Genomic DNA, 20,606 nt, shown 5'->3' with positions numbered 1-20,606 from the left:
TGTTAGGTCCATGGATTAAACCCTGTGATGGAAGGTTTGTGTAATTATACATATGTATGTATGATGTAAGTAACGTGTTGTTGTTAAGATGCTATATTTCTTCAACATATCTCTGCATGATTGGCTACTGAGCAAGCTGAATAGGAGTCTTAAGAATACATTTTTGCGCAATAAAAATAATTAAATTTTGAGGACTGACCCCAAACTCACATTATAGGACAGCAATGAATGTATAGTTGCGTGATAGATATTGGCTGCACTGACTATTGGTAATGTGGTATGGATCGTAGGTGATTTAGTAATAAACATGATCAATCATCGTTCTCCAACTCGTCTAATCCATACCTACTGAGACATGTGTGGAATTAAGAACTAAATCTACCTATCAAGTTTAATGGTGATGTGGGACCACACATGAACATAGACAGTATAGATAGAATTGAATCAATATGACTTGCTTCAAATTTAAAAATAAAAATGTACACATGATAAAAACTTCTTTATTATACAAAATATTTATTAGTTTGAGAACACTGGAGTTATAATTATATTAATTTTTAGTTGATCTCTACGACATCCAGTTAGGAACATGCTTTTGGGTTTTGGATCCGATTCCAACGATCTTGAAAATACTTCGCCTGCAGGTGGGTTTAGTTCTTCAAATGGAATTAAATTGTCAATCACCAGCACCGGGTATTGAGAATTAAAATGATGTACCCTTTGTTTGACTTGCATTATATGTTCAATTCCTCCCTGCGTTCCATACAATAACACACCAACATTGCATTTCATATCTTCTTTAAATTCTCTACAAGTTAGACTTAAACGGATAGTGCTTTTCACTCGTTCTGGTACTTCTAATGTACCTTGCCAAACAATTAAGTAACATTTTTTAAAACAAACTCCTTTGGGATACAAGTCGACAACCCACTCACTAATTTTATCCGCTTCATACTCTGCAGCCGACATTCGAGTTGAGAATACTAATGTTGTGACGTTATAACTAGGTATGCTTGGCACATTTTCAATAAGTAAGGTTGTATTAAACGTATCACAAGTGTACAACCGAGGTGTACATAATATTCTACCTTTATCTGTCGAGCAAAAATTATCGATTTCGTCGCTCCTTCCCTTTTGAAACAACATTCCTACTGCCATATATTCCAGCATGCTTTGACTATAACGTTTCATTAATGGAGATAATAATAAATCGGCTAACTCCCGTGGCGACATCATCGGAAATCGGATACACTTCATAACACATTGCACAATATTAACCATCAGTTCCTGCATTTCCGTATCGGACAGTTTCATTTGATTGTAACGAATTTCTTGTAAATCTAACCACCTTACAACGCAATTGTATAGAACCATTTCATTATAAACAACGATATCACTTTGCTTAAGTAAATCACATAATAAATCGGTTTCAAAGTTGCTAAAGTCTGGAGTGTTGGCGACAGATTCGAAGTTCCATTTTATGTAATTCTGACATAAATTTGCAACATTATCGTATCCACAAGTAGTTGTATATTGCAACCAAGAGAACAGTTGATTGTGTGAAGCAGCATGCGCGATGTGTTTGGACATATACTTTATACACACTTGTGTTAAGCTCTACAATAAAATTCTTTCATTGTTAAGCGCATACAAAATTGAGGAGGAAACCACCTGTACACATAATTTCGATTAAGCGATTCATTTTTCGCGGGTAGTCCCTTAAGAGTGTGGGTATAATAATACTAATAATTTTTTGTTATTCCTGTACTCTCAAACACGAGCATAGGAGTGTCAAATTGTACAATGTTCTCGCATATATACATACACAAGTTATAATATTATTGATTGAGGTCGCAATTAAAATATTCTTGTACTGTATAGATAGTATTTTTTATCAGTACCTGTTTTACAGCTCTCTTGAATTCATTATACTGCGAAATAGATTTAATATTTTCTTGAACAATTTAATAGCAATAATACGGATAGGGTATAGAAGTTCCAAATTAACTCTAAAGTACCTAATGCCCACTATCTCCCAATGATCAAATGATACATACTGCTAATAATTCCAAACAGGTAGTACCTACACCTCGATCTACACACATTTTCACAAGTGGTTTCCCCCTTACAAAATACTGACCTTAACCATGTATTTGTCGGCTAAAGCTAATATTGGCATCACATTTGTGTGCGTAATAACTATTTTGCCAGTATAAAAGTATTCTAAAAATAAATGAAACACGGCTTCACATTGGGGTAGTTCTTGGAGTGCAATTTTGCTTTCATGCCACTCACTCCACTCGGGTTTCATTAACATAGCCTAAAAACACTAGCATAACTGATGAATTAAACAAAAAAATATAAGTGCCTACCTGAAACACATCGCTAGAGGCACAAAGTATTAAACGATGTGCCGTATACTCCTTTTGTCCAACAGTTATTACTACATCACACATTTGACGTTCCTCATACAAATTTTTCAATGTGCCTAAGATCTTCTGCGAATTATCCACCTAAGCAAAAGGTGTAATTTAAGAACACAGTTAATGGAGATACATACGCTTATTTGACAAGACGTCTCATAGTCATTTGTGTCCATATTTCTCTTGATGGTAGATTTTAATGGTAATATATCATCATCGCCAGAACAATAATCTTGTTGCAACATTCTAGTAAAGAACTGGCATTCAAATGTGATAAATTAAGCTAAATAATGCTGAACAAAAAAAAAAGATACAACTGATCATTTCAAACAGAATGAAAACTTACGTGCGAAAGAGGAAGGTAATCATAATTATTAATACATAATTGGCCTAATAATATTGTAAACAAATTAACACAAAGTAGTGTTTTTGCGGGTTGACTTCGCTGCTTTGCAAAACACAAGTTCGATTTTGAGGTTATGTTTTAATACAACAAATGTCAAAATCATATGGCACAGATAGAACAGGGCCGCATTCAATGCATATAGACGAGGATTTCACGTACAAATTTTTAGCCTGTGAAAATGTATATAAAATTATGGAGATTTTTCTAGATCGATTCGAGATTAATCACTGCACTTAACAATTTGAAAACTGCATTCCTTATATGCGCGCAGAGCTGGGAATAGTATATTACGTAACGAGTGTTGAAAGCGATACTTTTCACACGAGATGTGAAGTTTGCCATACGAGGCGAAGCCGAGTGTGGCAATCACACGAGTGTGAAAAGTGGCTTTCAAACGAGTCATGTACACTATTTTTCCTACGACTCTCCATACAACCAAAATACTTACATAATGAAACAAAAGTTATTTTATTTCGAACCAACTACTAAAACTATCTAAAAATACGAAATAGATTCAATTTCTCTTTAACGAACTATTGTTATAATTACTTTAGCAAAGACTAAAGAGGTACTTGTGGTTTGGAGCTTCTGCAAGAAATTTACTAATATTATTAGACGTACGCTACTTTTTATACCTCAGCCGTAATTTAGTTGGTAGTAATTCGAGTGTAGTGGATTTTGCCTCTTCTCTGATGTTGGGTGGAGTACACTCTACATCCATGGAAGAATCACTTTTCGCCATTAAAAATAAGTAAGGAATTAAATGTGTAGCACAAGGGAATAAACTCAAGAATAAACTAATCGCAATTTTAGAGTTTGACGTACGCCTACTACGTTGATGTTACAAGAAGATTAGACTACTACGAAAGCAAAACGTAACATGCGATTTGCTTTCTACTACATGGTAAATCTTATGAGAAAGCAAATCACACGGGTGCGTTTTGTTTTCCGTTACATTTTGCCATAAGTGAGCGAAATTGTCAATTTTCAAGTAAACATAATTGTACGACATATGTCATTTTCAATGAATGTCGTAGGAAAAGTTACTTTGATAAAGTAACTAAATAAAGTAACTAAGTTACTTTCCATAGTTACTTTCCAAAAAGTAACTTAAGGTACTTGAGTAACTAGATACTTAGAAACAAAAGTAACTTAGTTACAGTTACTAGTAACTAAGTTACTTTTAAAAAAGTTCTTTTAAAAAGATACTTTCGAATTGTGGAATACCCTGGGCCACTTAGTTTTTATTTTAAAATCAACAATTTGTGGTGAGATACACATAAATTTCTTTCATGATTTGTATCAAAGGTATGAGGGCACAGCACAGTTGATTTTTCAAACAGCAACCAACTATTTGGCAACCGTAACGTAATCGAAACAAACAATTTTTTCTATTTAGGGTAGGAATCGTGTAAAAATATTTTCAGAAAAAATGGTATTAAGCTTACTAAAAAAATTCCTAGTATTTCGTTCACAAGCACAACAGTCTCACGTTTACAACTAACAAGGCAAATGGCAAGTTGCAAGGAATAATTTTATAATAAATAAAAAGTAACTTTTCGGTAGGTAACTAAGTTCTTTTTAGGTAACTTAGTTACCAGAAAGTAACTTAGTTACTTTATAAGTAACTAAGTTCCTCTGAAATTGGAAAAGTTATAAGTTACTTTTAGAAAGTAACTAAGTTACAAGTTACTTTTAGTGTTATTTCAAAAGTAACTAAGTTACAGTAACTTAGTTACTTGAAAGTAACTTAAATTTTAGTTACTTCCCAGCTCTGTATGCGCGCAAAATTTTATACAGAGTGCTGAAAAAATGGTGAATCAATACCTTGGATGAAAAATAACTGGGTTTGCTTGTCAAAATGTATGAAGCCAACATCAATAGCGCCATCAAAAGGCAGTTGTCCATTTTGTGAAACAAAGTTTGACACACGTAAATTTTACCAGACATAATTATAAGTGTTATAGCGGTTTTATGTAATTTTGTGTTAGTTAGTTGCAGGGTTTAAGCTGGGCAAAAATTACTTTGCGCAAAAGTGATATAGGCTCTCAGAGAACTGTAGCAAAAGTAATTTTCTTGTGTCATTTGATACTTATTGATTAATAGTTATTTACATAAGTCAGGAAAATGATATTTAACTGGCGAGGAAATATTGAAGTGCGAGACCCCTTTGGGGCCGAGTACTTTAATTTCCGAGTCAGGTAATGGCATTTTACTGACGATTTTTGTATTAAATTTTACCCAAAATCGTCTTTTAATAAAAAATTTCAATTTTTATATATAACTTTTGATTAATATCACTCTGTCAGCGATGACAGGAGTCATTATAGACATTTGGAAATGTCAAAAATGCGGTCGTAAAGTGACGGTGCGGCCAGTAAAGTGACAAGCGGCAGGAAACGTAGTCTGCTCTGCCTGTGTCATGGAAACTACAATTTCCTGACAGAAAGTAGGCAATGAAAATGAGGATTTCAGGACGATTTTGGGTAAATGTATGTTACTCATTTCCGTGCCTTTGCAAGTTACATTTCTTCGGCAATATGAAATAAGCTCAAACCGTTGAGTGAATTATTTAATTACTCAATGCTCAGACTCCTTCAATTTCATTTGATTTTCCTTGTCACAAAAATGCGATAACCTGCCTCAACAATGTCGCAATTTTGCCTTCGCGTTCGCAAAATGCGACCGCAGCTTAATCCCTGGTTAAGTTGTATTACTTTTATATAATTAATTAAACATGAGACGCTGAAGTTTTTCGCGTAAGTAAAAGGCTAATTCAGCTCCTTCAATTTTTCCAAGTCCATCAAATGAAAATGTCTCAACGAAAGGAATTAATTTCTACCAACCATAGCCCTCCTATCCTCCTCGACCTCTTACCGTGATCGGGTATATTTCCTTATACCTCAAGAAAGGATTGTCGGAAGAGGGTACTCACAAAGGACGATTGAGACGTTTGCAACAAATATATCCATTGGTGATGTCAAAACAAAAGCTATTTCGGTTAAAAAAAAATGCGCTTTATCTGCACAAGAGTTGTGCACAATTTATACCTACCTACTTGTTTTATTGGTGTCGTGTTGCCACATTAGTTTACGAAACAATATTTTTATCCCAATTTTTTCGACCTCTTTTTAGTCGGAACCAGTCGCATTGGAAACCTCGCCAAACCTATATCAAAACATTTATGGCGATAGTTTTGAGACTTCACCTTCTTCGTTCTTATGACCCTCCAGAGTCCAGACCTTTCGAGGCTTATATTNGCGCTAAAGCTTTTTAGACCGTTTTTTGAAATGCTTACGAACTTCTCAGAGTTTAAACTTTACTGTATATTTTGTGAAAAACGAGGTAGTAAAATATGTCAATGTCACATGAAGTTTTCGTCTATTACGTAGGTACATTATCTATTTAGTTTCGATAACGATATCAATGTTTTTCTTAAAACGTGTAAGGGTGGTCAACCTTGGAATTATAAAGTATCGGATAATGCGCCACAACGTCTGCGAAATCTCATGCGTATGCGTCTCACCAATTATGGTCTTTTAAAATTATACACATTTCAACGTTTATTCGTTGGTAAATATAAACACACTTTTAGTTTCCTTTGTGAACTGTTTTACATGCCACCTTAGCCGTACCACAGTCATAAGTTTTGATCCAACGGTTTCCGCGGAGAACCAGTCGTTCGAGCAGCATCCAAATGTTGAAACGGACCCGTGAATCATTTTGGGTTTCGGTTCAAGTAAAGAAAGTCTGAGTGGCATTTATCATATGTATTTATTTGTATGAGGACCACCGGCGAAATACTTTTAGGATAATACAAATAAGTGGGATGAATAATTTTTAGGAAAACAATAAATTATGTTTAGTTAGCAAAAGGTGCACAGGTTAAAATGGTTGGTGTCGTGTGAAGTCTATCTAGGAAGGGATGTTTCAAGAATCGGGATGTTTAATTAACAAATGAATTGATTGTAGTTACTATGATTTTGGTTGCTTCCATTAATTGTTCTTCGGTAATGACGAGAGGAGGCATGAACCGAATGACGTTATCTGCTGCTTGAATTGGGATTATTCCATTGTCTCGAAGTTTTAGGCAAATTTTAATCGGCGTAGTTTTTAAATCTATAACGATTCAAATAAACACATAAGTAAAAAGGTGAAAAACTTAAGGCACCTTCTTTTAAAACAATCGAATTCATGAGTCCTTTTCCACGAATCTCTGTCACAATAGATTTAGATATTTTCTCCAATTCCTTCCTGAAAATCTTTCCCAAACGAAGCGCATTTTCCGCCAAACCTTCGTCAATAGTCACTTTCAGAGCAGAAATTGCTACTTTGCACGCAAGGGGATTTCCTCCATATGTACTAAAATGTTCACCTGGTTCAAGACAAAGAATGGTTTCGTCGTTAGCCAAAACTGCCGAAATCTAAAAAATTATAATCTACAAAGAATAGATATGCAGCAATCCTCACCGCCATCACTCCACCAGACAAAGCTTTTCCCAAACATACTAAATCGGGTTTCACACTTTCGTGATCTGCGGCTAACAACTTTCCGGTACGTCCCAAACCAGTTTGAATTTCATCATCTATCCACAGTACGTTGTATTTTGTGCAGATATATCGTACGCCTTTAAGATAGCCTGGGGATGGCACACGTCCACGTTCACCTTGAATGGGCTCTACCATAAACCCACAAATATTGGGATCATCCTTCAATAAATTCTGCAAACAACACTTTAGCTTATTCGACGAGATAACATCATCGTACTTCTAATGCGTGTAGGTCATCGTAAGGAATGAGGAGAAAACCTGGCATATACGGACCATAAAACTTTTTGCATTTGGGGTCGGTCGATGTAGAAATGGCAGCTAAAGTTCTTCCCCAGTAATTACCTTCTGCAAATACGATCTTAGCTTCATTATCAGGAATGCCTTTCTTAAGATAGCCCCATCTTCGTGCAATTTTGCAAGCCATATCTCCTGCTTCTACTCCGCTACTGACTGGTAAAACTTTATCGTATCCAAATAAGCTAGTGATGTATTGTGCGTACTCGCCCAGAGTTTCAGCGTAGAACGCTCTACCCGTTATTGTCAATATACTGGCCTGTTTTTGTAAGGCTGACACAATTTTCGGGTGACAGTGTCCTTGGTTTACAGCCGAAAAAGCGCTAGTGAAATCCACATACCTTTTCCCTTCTCCATCCCAGAGGTAAATCCCTTCAAATATGGCATCTGTTTATCAAGGTGAGGAACTATTTAGTTATTACCTTGTCCTCTAGTAATTGAAATCGGAAGTGAATCTGTGTGATGCACCCCGTAACGTTGTTCACGCTCGATAATGAACCTCGAGTCATTTGCTTCTTTTCCCAATTCCCCGTTTTGTTGGTTTCGAGTTTCCATTTGGATATCAACTTGGAAGTACGCGGTTCCTGTACACAAATCTGGCGTTATACCGTAAACGAAAATTGTGTAAAGCTTATCTGTTATCTTTATCAGTTAAATGTAATATCAACACTTGGAAATAATACAAATCTTTTTTTTTTGTCACATTGATCTATTATATTGTCACGCATTTCAGGAATTAAGTACAGTGCGAGGTACAGTTAATTTTTTTAATCCACACCTATGCCGATGCTGTTAAAAATACGTCAGTTATATATTTTAAAGAATCAGTCCTAGCATTGGAAAGTGCTTTATTCAATCGTCCTGGTACAATTTTGCTAATCTGATTTACCCTTCACGCATTCAAGAAATTAAGAATAGGTATCTACAATTTATCTTTTGATCCTTAGTTATTGCTTTTATGGCTAAGAGAGAACAAATTGTACAATGGCACTTTAAAAGCATTTCGTATAGTGATTTTTGAGGGTCTTACGCGAATGTCAATGATATTATTCAGTTATGAGTTATTAAGGAGCACTATGCAAAAAAGTTCGTGTACAACACGTGTTGAAATTACTCATTAATCAAACTGAAAAATACTTACCAAAAATCTCAAAAAATAATTCGTTCTAATAATCGTCGCAATAAATACCCAAATCACAGAAATATGAGCTTAGACTTAGGGTCGGTCAATTTATTAGATAGATTTTACTCAGGATGTTCCTAAATATTGTAACGGAAATGCTCCAGACATGACGTCGCCTTTGGCGCTCTGGAATTTTCTACGCGTATTCGAGAATGTTCGGGACTTACATTGCTTGCGTGTATAAATGGTTGCGGACCAAACATCGCGGGAGTCTACTATCGAACGAGATCGAGTACGGACGAAACATAGAGCGCGAAAAGCTGATATAAATTTCGAAGTGTGTGATATAAATAATCGATATAAATTGTACGGATTTTATAGTGTTTTAGTTCTGTTTAATAAATATTGATATAAATCGAACCCGAATTTATAAATAACGTTACATTGGTGTCAGAAGTGGGATTAATTAAATTAATTAAAAGTAAGATTAAATTAAGTGGTTGTGCTTGTGTATGCCTGTAACAAGATCTGCTGCCGCTAAAATGGAAGAAACGATGCTCAATTTGCTCCAGCAAATCCAAAATGGCCAACAGGTGTTGCAACAAGAAATGAAAAGCACCCAAGAGAAGTTCGAAGAAAATTCTAGAAAGATTAATGAAGAAAATTCTAGAAATATTCAAGCGAAGTTCGAAGAAAATTCTAGAAAGATTAATGAAGAAAATTCTAGAAATATTCAAGAGAAGTTGGAAGAAAATTCTAGAAATTTTGAAGAGAAGTTCGAGAAAATGGAAGAAAATTCTAGAAAGATTAATTAAGAAAATTCTAGAAATATTCAAGAGAAGTTCGAGAAGTTGGAAGAAAATTCTAGAAGGATTAATGAAGAAAATTCTAGAAATATTCAAGAGAAGTTCGAGAAGTTGGAAGAAAATTCTAGAAATATTCAAGAGAAGTTCGAGAATTTGGAAGAAAATTCTAGAAGGATTAATGAAGAAAATTCTAGAAATATTCAAGAGAAGTTCGAGAAGTTGGAAGAAAATTCTAGAAAGAAATATTCAAGAGAAGTTCGAGAAGTTGGAAGAAAATTCTAGAAATTTTGAAGAGAAGTTCGAGAAAATGGAAGAAAATTCTAGAAATATTCAAGAGAAGTTCGAGAAGATGGAGGAAAATTCTAGAAGGATTAATGAAGAAAATTCTAGAAATATTCAAGAGAAGTTGGAAGAAAATTCTAGAAAGAAGTTCGAGAAAATGGAAGAAAATTCTAGAAAGATTAATGAAGAAAATTCTAGAAATATTCAAGAGAAGTTCGAGAAGTTGGAAGAAAATTCTAGAAATATTCAAGAGAAGTTCGAGAAGTTGGAAGAAAATTCTAGAAATTTTGAAGAAAAAGTTGAAGATAGAATTACGGAAGTTTCCAAAACATTTAAAGCAACATTCGTTGAGATTGAGCACAAGTATGAAGAGCTGCGCAAGCAATTCTTGCGACTGACTACGAAAGAGCGTACTAGTAGTGCCCCAGAAACAAATACAAGAGTAGAAGGCGACGTTCAGCAAGCCCGAGTAAAGCCACCTACTTTTGATGGTAAGATTCCTTGGACCTCGTACGTTCGACAGTTTGAAGCAGCGGCTGCGGCAAATAAATGGACTCTTCAAGACAAAACTACAGCCCTGATTCTTGCTCTGAGAGGAGATGCTCTGGATGTGTTGCGGACTATCCCCGAGGATCAACAGAACTTCCAACAAATCGTAGCGCGACTCGAAATGCGATATGGCGATAAACACCTTCAGCAAGTTTACTATGTCCAAGTCAAGAACCGAATGCAGAAACCTGGAGAAAGTTTGCAGGAACTTGAAGCGGACATCGCTAGACTGATTCGAATGGCATACCCTACGGCACCGGAGAGCTTTCTTGATCAACTGGCTGTACAAACATTTATCGATGCCGTTCGTGTTGGAGATGCCCAGCAGGCTTTGAGACTGGCTAGGCACGACAAAATTGAGAAAGATTTGGCCCATGCGTTAGAATTCGAAGCCGCCAAGAAAGCTAGTCATGGAAGTGCGCGAGTACGTATGGTGGAACCTCGCAGTGAGAGCCGGGTAAGAACCATCGAAGAGGAAGGTGGCTCTGAAAGTTTTGAAGAAAAGGTCAGTAAAGAAGTGGAAGAAAAGATCAATAAAGCAATACAGTCACTGGCAAAGAAACGTGAACCACGGCGAGATTGGACACGTTCGCCGCAACTGCCAAAAACCATTACAGCAGTCGGAAAACTAAGAAAGGTCGACAGGAAGGGGCTATCCCCGACCTGCAGAAACAAAGCCCCGGTCTGCACTGTAAACATTACGTCGTCTGGAAAAGTTCACAATAATGCAGACGCTTTGTCAAGAAGATCGTGCAAAGACAACTGCACACATTGTTCTAAAATAGAAGACAAGATTGGCCATCTGCGACGAACAACTGTAGAGAGTGAGGAATGGAAGCCAAGCGAAATCAAAACGGCCCAAGAAAACGACCCAAGTATAAAAACTGTTCTGAATTGGATGCGCCACGGACAAAGACCAGGCTGGCAAGACATTAGTGCCACAGGTCCTGAAGTAAAGAGTTATTGGGGGCCAATGGAATAGCCTGACTCTGAAAGACAACCTGTTGTATAGGACCCTTGAAAGTGAAGATGGCACCGAATCGACGCTGCAATTAGTAGTACCTAGAAGCAAAGTGTCGGAAGTATTGCGAAAATTGCATGACGGCGCTTCCGGAGGACACTTTGGTATTACGAAAACGTTGCAAAGGGTACGTGAGCGATTCTATTGGGTCAACCGTAAAGAAGATGTCCGGCGATGGTGTCAAAAATGTGAGTTATGTGCTACTGGAAACGGACCAGTTTCCAAGAAGAAGGCACCCATGAGGCAGTATAACGTTGGTAGTCCGATGGAACGAGTTGCTATCGATATCGCAGGACCGTTTCCCGAGACAGATGGCGGAAATAAATATATCCTAGTGGCTATGGATTATTTCACAAAGTGGACTGAAGCTTACGCCATTCCAAACCAAGAGGCAGCAACAGTTGCAGAAGTGTTGGTAAAGGAGTTCTTTACACGTTTTGGTGTTCCTATAGAAATCCATTCAGACCAAGGAAGGAACTTTGAATCGGCTTTGTTCCAAGATGTTTGTCGATTGGTAGGAGCCAATAAAACAAGAACAACACCTTTGCATCCTCAGTCAGATGGAATGGTTGAGAGAATGAATCGAACGATGGGTAAATATCTTTCAAAAGTCGTGGCAGAACATCAGAAAAATTGGGACCAGTACCTCCACCTGTTCCTTATGGCATATCGATCAGCCGTCAACGAGACCACGGGTCAGACTCCTGCCTGCCTTATGTTGGGTCGTGAACTACGGCTTCCATGTGACCTCGAGTTTGGGCGTAAACCCCATGAAGAATATGTCGCAGGTGAAAATTATGTTGACCAACTAAAGGCGAAGATGAATGACATTCACGACTTGGCTAGAAGTCATATTCAGATTGCCAGCGATCGCATGAAAAATCAATACAACCTCCGCTCGGCCAATGAAACTTTTGAAGCTGGAGATCTGGTATGGCTGCACAATCCACAGAGACGAAGAGGTCTTTCTCCCAAGCTACAAAGACAATGGGAAGGTCCGTATGAGGTGATCAAGAAAATAAATGACGTGATATATCGTATCAGAATGAACCACCGGAAACCGAAAGTTGTCCACATTAATCGACTCGCACGATATGCCGGATCCAACAACAACGAAGAAGTTAGAGGTATTCGAGAAGAGGAACGCAGCTTTGGGATCGAGCCAAACTTTAACGATTTTATGTCAAATTACGCCCAGCGGAAGAAAGCTCGATTTGGCGTTACTCAGGAAATTTGTCAAACTATTTTTGAGCTTCCGGTTAACGTTTCCATCGCCCATTGTGTCGCCGAAGACCTTCGCATGGGTAGAGGTATAGCTTCCGTATTCCGGAAAAGATTTGGAAGAATAGACGAGTTGATAAAGCAAAGACCACGAGTGGGTAAAGTACTGCGCTTGGAAGATAGTCAACGCTCTTTGTTCTACTTGGTTTCAAAGAAAACGTCAAAAGGCAAACCCACCTATGAAAACCTCTGGTCTGCTTTAAAAAACTTAAAGAAACTCATGGCATACTATGACATAAATAGCTTGGCGATCCCGAAGATTGGATGTGGTTTAGATGGGTTGGACTGGAAGATAGTGCGAACCATGATCGAAGTGATTTTTAGAAACACTAGCGTTCGAATTACAGTATGCTGCTTCAACCCACAGGGGACGACCCTCCGCAAAACTGTGGACTGTTACTTTTTCAAGAAAGGTGTTTGTCGAGCAGGCTCTGACTGCAGATTCCGACACGAGGCATTAAAAAGTAATACTAACGCAGTTTCTGAACGAGACGTCCAGAATTAAGAAGGGGGCAGTGTAACGAAAATGCTCCAGACATGACGTCGCCTTTGGCGCTCTGGAATTTTCTACGCGTATTCGAGAATGTTCGGGACTTACATTGCTTGCGTGTATAAATGGTTGCAGACCGAACATCGCGGCAGTCTACTATCGAACGAGATCGAGTACGGACGGAAAAGCGAAAAGCTGATATAAATTTCGAAGTGTGTGATATAAATAATCGATATAAATTGTACGGATTTTATAGTGTTTTAGTTCTGTTTAATAAATATTGATATAAATCGAACCCGAATTTATAAATAACGTTACAATATGATGTAAATACAGAAGAGGCCTCGGAAGGGGCTATTTCTTGACTTATTTTATGACTAAAAGTTCATATAAACATAGGTCCACAAACGCTTCGATACCGCGATCGACAGGATGTTGTGTTTTCAGAGGTCATGTTCCATTTTTTTACCCCTGAACTTTTTTTCGATACCATAATTATTACTAGCAATATCACAAAGACGGAATAAAGTGTAACATTAACTCAAACCATGTACGTATGGATATGGGAGTACCCCAGGGCTCAATTTTGGGTCCTGTCCTCTTTCTACTCTACATCAATGACATACATCGAGCTTACTCTACAGCAAAATTCACTCTATATGCTGACGACACGTCACTCCAACTCTCGGGTAAGTCATAAACGGTCCTTAAAAATAAATGCTGTGAACTTCTGCAAAGCCTCTTTGGTTTTCCCACAATGACTTGTACTTTCATGTAGGCAAGACCCAAGTCGTCAGATTTCATCATCCAAATAAGCACGTAACAGCTAAGCCTATCACTTAATAACTTGAGATATGGAATTTGTTATTGGGGTCATTCATCGTTCGCTATAGTAAAGGTATTAGTTGCCCTAAAAAAGATTGTCAGGCAATTTGCTGGCGTTAGTTGCACAACTTCATGTAGACTCATTTTTAAGAAATTTCAAATATTGACATTACCAGTATGCTAATATATGAACTTAGTGTCTATGTCTTTGCTAACAAGAATAATCCCACCTTAAACTCAGATATTCATAACCACAACACCAGGACAAAAGACAACCTGTATCTCCCGAAATCAACATTAAAAGTACCGCAGCGCTCTTTACTTCTGTATTCCTGGGTCCACAAATATATATTTTTCTACCGTGGTGTATAAAGAGTTCTGTAGCCTGCATCAATTTCAATGCAAACTTAAAAATTATTTAAAGGAAAATTGTTTTTACTCCATCGCCGAATATTTTAAATTCTGTAATGAGAAGTACTGTTTGTCATAGCTTAATGTCTTATTAATTGTTTGTTATATATTCATACTTACCATGACGCGTCCTATACAACATTGTGAATTGTCCAAAGGAATTATAAATAAAAAAACTACTCAGTACAAGTGCAAGGACAACTTCACATCAATTTCACAAAAAGTATAAAAGGTGTTCAAAGTGAAACCTCTATTAATTAATGGCTACAAAAGTGATTAAATCAAAAAGATTCCTTTAAAATTGTCCCGTAAATATATATGTACGTACTTAGCATGCTTAAAAAGCAGCGGAACATATACAAAATTATAGGTACCCGCAATCAAAGTATAATCCACAATTAGACAAGATGGATCATTTGTTGATTAATGGATACCTACTTTAATTTAATCATCTAATTAGCACTTAATTCGCAGAGGTACAAAGGCAACCTTCCATTTTGCCGGAAGGTATGAGGTGCAATCTAAGCTGTCTAACTTCGATTTAGATCACTGAAAAATTCATGACGTCACGCAAATATTTTTTCCAATTTGGCACTTTTCTATAAAAGATGAAAAAATGATCAAAGTCCTCGTGTGAGATCGAAGGGACTTCAGCGCATTTTTGTGTGGCAGATCAGTGTTTTATTAGCCAATATTGACGCCACCATCAATAAGATCTTGCCGAAAGCTACCACGTTCACTTTGTCGGTACCATTTTCTCACTTACCGTGCACTTGCAATTCGCGTTTGAAGTTTTGACTCCACCATCAGTAAAATCCTTTGGGGGTTACCATATTCCCTTTGTCGACACCCACTTCTGATCACCCGCAACAATTCGGATTTGAAGTTTCGACTCCACCATCAGTAAGATCTCGTCGGGGGTTACCACATTCCCTTTGTCGATACACAGTTCCGACGTCCCGTTCATTCGTAATTCACATTTTGGTAGATTTCGCTAAAATCCCGGCATAAAATCGTATTCAACTTTTGGGTACTTCACATAGCTCGACCTTCTATTAGTGACACGAGAAAGAGAGACCGCGATTCGCGCTGTAAGAAACTTTTGGGCGCCCAAAGTCGACTACCCCTCGAAGCGCGCCGCGCAAAAGGTGGTTTATTTCGCCCCTAGGAAAAAAAACAAAATTCCGCCACGCAGGAGTTGTGCGCGTTGACAAGATCTTCCCGACGACACCAATTTGAAAACAATCGGAGAAAAACTGTAGAAGAAGATAGATAAAAACTGAAAAATCTCCAGGTTAGTATAATACGCTCGGGGATGGCGTCCAGATGTCGTCCACTCCAAATCTTGTAGCCCCATCCCTAACGTTCTTAATTACACGGCCCCGATAGTTACATGTACACTCCTTGTCTTTTTACAAGCGTTTTTCTACGGGCGCGCATTTACTGCCAGCCAGCCAGCCAGCCGACCAGCCAGCCAGCCAAAGTGAGATTAAAAGCTACTTTTTACAAAAAAAAATTTTTGCAAAAATGCGCTAAAAAAGAACTATACGTACGAATTATTCTCTGATGTCGTACTCTTCCGAAACGGCACGACCAGTTTTTATGAATTTTTTTGTATAGCTGGTAGTACATTTCATATCGCTAGGTGATTATATAATTTGCCTGATGTGCGGAGGCGGCGCAGCCACAAAAACCGAGCGTATGTCCCATCCAAGGAAACATTGATTGCTAGGGCGTATGAAGTTCACCGGGCGCACGTTCAGTTTAAGAAAATGAGATATTGCAAAGACGGTACCTACGAAGTTCGCGAGGTTTGTTAGTAATAAGATATTACCCAGATATTAATGAAACAATTTGGTTTTTAACTATTTAATTTTTAGTAGTTTTTTTATTTTTATGTTATAAGAGGTTAAAGAAACACAAGAATAAATCAAGAACAACTCATGGTCCATATTTTGTGAATAACACTTCTTTAGTAAATTAAAGAAAACACAATTCTGCGTCGATCAAAACATGCGAACAAATAAAATCGGTCCAATAGAAAAATTTTTACAAGCGATCAAAGAAATCCCGTAAGCTCCCCGTCAATTCCTGGAGATCCACGCGCGGAAAACCTTGAAATCGGATAAAATTCCTTATAAATCCTCAGAAATCCTTTCAAAATCTTCTTAAATTTTTCCCCATACTTGCTTTGATACTCCATTCCAATACTTTACTACCGCCGCTTTCATATAGAAAAACCTACGCTTCGTCACGCACCTTCTCACAGGTATTATAAATTAATAACAATATTTGCGATTGTTATATTTCAAATACTGCGTGGTAATATTGAGTAAAACAATTAGAAGCTAAAGTTTATTTTTGAACGAGTCAAAGAAAGCTATTTCAGTGACAAAATGCAATTGGAAGGTAGACAAGGAAAGTCAGATTTTGACTTTTTGCATGTGAGAATGAAAATTTAGAACACAATCTAATGGGTTAAAAAATTGTCATATTTTATCAGGAACGACTTCATTCGGTACGGCAAACAATTATTGAAAGGTAAAAGTGACCGCATGTGCAGATAAGCGCATCAGGTGATTAATCTCTACCTACTTATGTTACCGCCCCTCCATCAAAAATATAACTTATGATCAAATAATTCGATCGTGTTAACGCGAAGTGCAGTGCATCTTGTGCGGAATGGTCTCCAAAAATTCCAAATGGTTCGAAGGAAAGTGCCTAGTACCGAAAGCAAGAAAGCTAAGGGTGAATTTTGACAAGCACAGATTATAGTACCACGTAAAATGCAGTAAGTAATTTGGATTTTTACATTTAAACATTGGGCATACAAAGAAAAATGATTTTGGAGTTGGACAATAGGTGAAGTGTGACTAAATATTACCTCAACACATGTAACTGCCGTTAGTTTCAAGCAATCAAAAATTTATACACGACAATTACAATCATCTTACCTATCCAAGTCTAAAATTAGAAATGCGTGTAGTCCATTGCGTCGGTGGCGTCGACATTTTAAACAGGTGTTTAGAAGTCTGTTAATAGTTTCATTCTTAACAAAAACCGCACTTGCCTTTTTATTAGCTTTAATAATAATATTGTCGCAAAGTTTACTAACTTTGCATTAATTTGATACGAGTGAACCAAATACCTCCTTCGCAAAACGAAATGTCTTGAAATCGAAACATGCAATTCAAGATTATTGTGTCACCTCGTGCTTAAAAACTGTACAAAAAGGGTGACTGGCAATTTCATTCTTTGTCTCTGTATTCATGGATTGTGCACTCAGTACCTATGTACCATACCATACGTGAATAAGTCATATAAGTTTTAACAGGCAAATCTTTTTAAATAAAATTAATGTTTAGATATGTTTAATTGAAACTATTCTGATCTCCAATGCACTCATTTGAGTCTTAATCACACAATTTTTAAACTGAATTCCTGGATCTGCTCTCGCAATCAAGTACAAGACCCCAGCCAAGTTTAGCACAGCACTCTGAATTGAGTTGGGTCACTGTTTTTGGACTTTCCAGGCGCCATATTGGTATTTAGGACCCTGGTATTGACGCTGCGGGAGGTCCCCACACAGGGGTGGATGGGGAACCCATAAACCGGTCCGTGAAATATACTTGACTATCGGCCCACTTAGCGGGTGGGGGAGGGGGTACTCAATGCGCCCTAATTTCAAACATTTACACTTTTTCTAACACTGATTGTTGATAATTATTTCCCAACAACATCATTGCTTCTAGATTATTGTTACGCAATCTGTTGCTTAATCGGAATTATACATTTCAGAATTGCGAAAGAATAAGAATCAATTAATTAATGTATAGAAATCCAAAAAGGCAATGCCGAATGTATTTTAGGAACTTTACCTTTTTTTGTAATTCTTTTGACGAAATTTATTATGTTTTAAAATCCAGTTCTTATATGTAATTTGTTCCTGTTCTATTATTTTCATTAAACGTTTATTTGTATGAAAAAAAATTAATGTATGTTTTAAAATGGATTAATTTATAATGGTAATTATAAGCGCAAACTATTTATTACTACGGCGTTGAAATTGGAACTGATTGAAACGCAATTCGATTTGCTTATATAGCAAACGTCGTTCTTTCTGGAAGGCTCCCGAGTATTCTAGAATGTTTTAACAAACACGTCGTATTTCCCGGAAAGATTGCGTCACATCTGTCTTCGCTGTTTATCGCCGATTCTTCTTCTTTCATGGCGCCTCGGAATTTCTGGAATATTCGCTATAATGTTCCTTGATATAAATTCTACTGCTAATCGCACTATAACGGCATCTAAAACAGTTTTGACAACTACCACAAACGGCATTTTTAGAGAAATCATCTACATCTTGTTTTTTATCTGCATCGTTCGGAAGCAATGCGGTTGACATTTTTTATACATTTTTGTTTCAAGAAAACTCAATTGCGGTGGCCCCCGACAGGATCTTAAACTTTCTTCTCGTAATCGAACAGGATGGCATTTTTTCCCAACGTTTTTCCAGTAGATTATTAGGCAATGCTTCATTTTTAATATCAGGGAAATTATGTGAATTTAAAAAGGAAAGATCCATACAGAAATCTGTATACTTTGTGAAAATCTACCTTTAATGGATTCAATGGCTTGATTTTAAGAGTCTGAACACAGAAATTCTTAATTTTCTTCCAATTTACTCATTTATATATCCTTATTAGTTATTTCATTTTTAGCGCATCTTTGCAAATTTGTGTCAAAGGTAGCTTTTAATCTCACTTGAGCCGGCTGGCTAGCTGGCTGGCAGCAAATGCGGGTCTGTAAAAAAACGCTTGGAGGAAGACAAGGAGTGCTACCGGCGCCGTGTAATTAACAAGTTACTACATGATGCATGCGGCTGGCAACATCTGGGGCCATCCAGAAGCGTGATGTACTAACGTGGTGATTATTCCTTCTCCTTCTACAGTTTTGGTCCGATTGTGCACACCTAAAAGTTTCTTAAGTGCTCGAATCGCGGTCTCTCTTTCTCGTGAGGCTGGAGCTATGAGAAGTGCCCCTAAAATTGAGTACTATTTTGTGTAGGGTTTTTAGCAAAATCCACCAAAATACGAATTGCGGGTGAACGGGACGTCGGAGGTGGGTAACGACAAAGGGAATGTGGTAGCCTTCAACAAGATCTTATTGATGGACACGAGGACTTTGATAATTTTTTATTTGCACCGTCACCTTCGAATTTGAATTAAAATAATTCCTTGCAAGTGGCGGCGTAGCCTGGCTCTATCTCTGTTTTGTGTTTTGATTTGAGTGATGATGCCAGCCGCAAAGTGCTCATGGATCCTACCGGCCCACCGGGAAAGTTCCAGGTATCCCGCCGGCCCCATCCACCCCTGTCCCCACATATTTAAATGTTAATTTTAACATAGAAATAAATGTTGGACGCCGGCAACAGGCCAGAAAGGAAAAGAGGACAAAACATGACGAGTTTTGCATTTTTGAGGTTTTTAAGCGGCTTTTTGGCACTTAATATGCATACCAAAGTGTGCTTAAACCGTGTAGTCGGGTGTACTAGATGTTATTCTACCCGTAAAGTTCCCAAAACGTTCAGCGGCATGCCTTGGGGACTCGAAATAATCGAAAAACGGCAATTTCGGCCGCCATCTTGTATTTGGGGGCTTAAATGCCAAAATCGGGTCTGGCAAAAAATTTAAGAAAGTATGAATAAGCTCTTCTGCAGAAGAGACGGGAATTTGGACCTGCGCTGAGCGATCCTGAGTTCTTTCTAATCCGCAGGCAGCTTAGTTCGCATGGCCTTATTAAAGAGCCTGCGACCTTCTTTACGGACCAAGGTGATGGACCAAGGTGATCTCTTCGCTCCTCGAAAGGCGCGCAGCTTACAGCTGTTCTTCAACACATAGCGGTCTCAGTCAGTGGATCGAGGATTCCGAAACCTACACGGCTCCTACTCCCGGCTATGTAGTTTGTGGTAATCGCGCCTAAATAAATCATTAAAGAGTATTAGATGTGTTCGCAGCTTTAGAGACTCTTGGATCGGGAGATATAGCTCTTTAGTTTGAAAATATTTTGCAACCAACAAAAATGAAGATACTCGGTTCGCATCATTTGTCTGGCTGCATATCGGTTGCACCTACTTATATTTTA

General features: G+C 37.6%; 2 protein-coding genes across 3 annotated transcripts; both read right to left on the bottom strand.

Annotated features, from left to right (window-relative positions):
* Positions 1 to 480: 480 nt before the first annotated feature.
* On the bottom strand, positions 481 to 2,920 carry LOC116167247 (BTB/POZ domain-containing protein 17). 2 transcript variants are annotated; one of them, XM_031482561.1, is made up of 5 exons: positions 2,770 to 2,920; positions 2,561 to 2,716; positions 2,373 to 2,513; positions 2,141 to 2,320; positions 481 to 1,617 (listed from the first exon to the last, which is right to left on the bottom strand). In XM_031482561.1, the coding sequence occupies exons 2-5, from the start codon at positions 2,666 to 2,668 to the stop codon at positions 520 to 522; spliced, it is 1,527 nt and encodes a 508-aa protein (XP_031338421.1). In that variant the 5' UTR covers positions 2,669 to 2,716; positions 2,770 to 2,920; the 3' UTR covers positions 481 to 519. The 2 variants fall into 2 exon arrangements, with proteins under 2 accessions (XP_031338421.1, XP_031338420.1); XM_031482560.1 differs by having other exon boundaries at positions 2,561 to 2,669.
* Positions 2,921 to 6,676: 3,756 nt separating this feature from the next.
* LOC116167224 (ornithine aminotransferase, mitochondrial-like) lies at positions 6,677 to 8,289 on the bottom strand. Its single transcript, XM_031482498.1, has 5 exons — positions 8,097 to 8,289; positions 7,598 to 8,046; positions 7,300 to 7,551; positions 7,001 to 7,253; positions 6,677 to 6,948 (listed from the first exon to the last, which is right to left on the bottom strand). Exons 1-5 carry the CDS (start codon positions 8,227 to 8,229, stop codon positions 6,776 to 6,778), a joined length of 1,260 nt encoding a protein of 419 aa, XP_031338358.1. The 5' UTR covers positions 8,230 to 8,289; the 3' UTR covers positions 6,677 to 6,775.
* Between the last annotated feature and the right edge of the window lie 12,317 nt (positions 8,290 to 20,606).

Source organism: Photinus pyralis, unplaced genomic scaffold (assembly GCF_008802855.1).
Source record: "Photinus pyralis isolate 1611_PpyrPB1 unplaced genomic scaffold, Ppyr1.3 Ppyr1.4_LG3b, whole genome shotgun sequence".
NCBI lineage: Eukaryota > Metazoa > Arthropoda > Insecta > Coleoptera > Lampyridae > Photinus > Photinus pyralis.
This window is presented reverse-complemented; position numbering and strand designations above follow the sequence as displayed.

What these genes read in the sequence shown, in the direction of transcription:
- LOC116167224 (XM_031482498.1), bottom strand. Translation starts at nt 8,229, where the DNA reads ATGGAAACTCGAAACCAACAAAACGGGGAATTGGGAAAAGAAGCAAAT. An exon ending in ATGACCTACACGCATTAGAA is followed by an intron (nt 7,552 to 7,597) that starts GTACGATGATGT and finishes TGTTGTTTGCAG; the next exon opens with AATTTATTGAAGGATGATCC. An exon ending in TGTCTGGTGGAGTGATGGCG is followed by an intron (nt 7,254 to 7,299) that starts GTGAGGATTGCT and finishes ATAATTTTTTAG; the next exon opens with ATTTCGGCAGTTTTGGCTAA.
- LOC116167247 (XM_031482560.1), bottom strand. Translation starts at nt 2,792, where the DNA reads ATGATTACCTTCCTCTTTCGCAC. An exon ending in ATTACCTTCCTCTTTCGCAC is followed by an intron (nt 2,670 to 2,769) that starts GTAAGTTTTCAT and finishes GTTCTTTACTAG; the next exon opens with AATGTTGCAACAAGATTATT. An exon ending in CCTCTAGCGATGTGTTTCAG is followed by an intron (nt 2,321 to 2,372) that starts GTAGGCACTTAT and finishes TAGTGTTTTTAG; the next exon opens with GCTATGTTAATGAAACCCGA.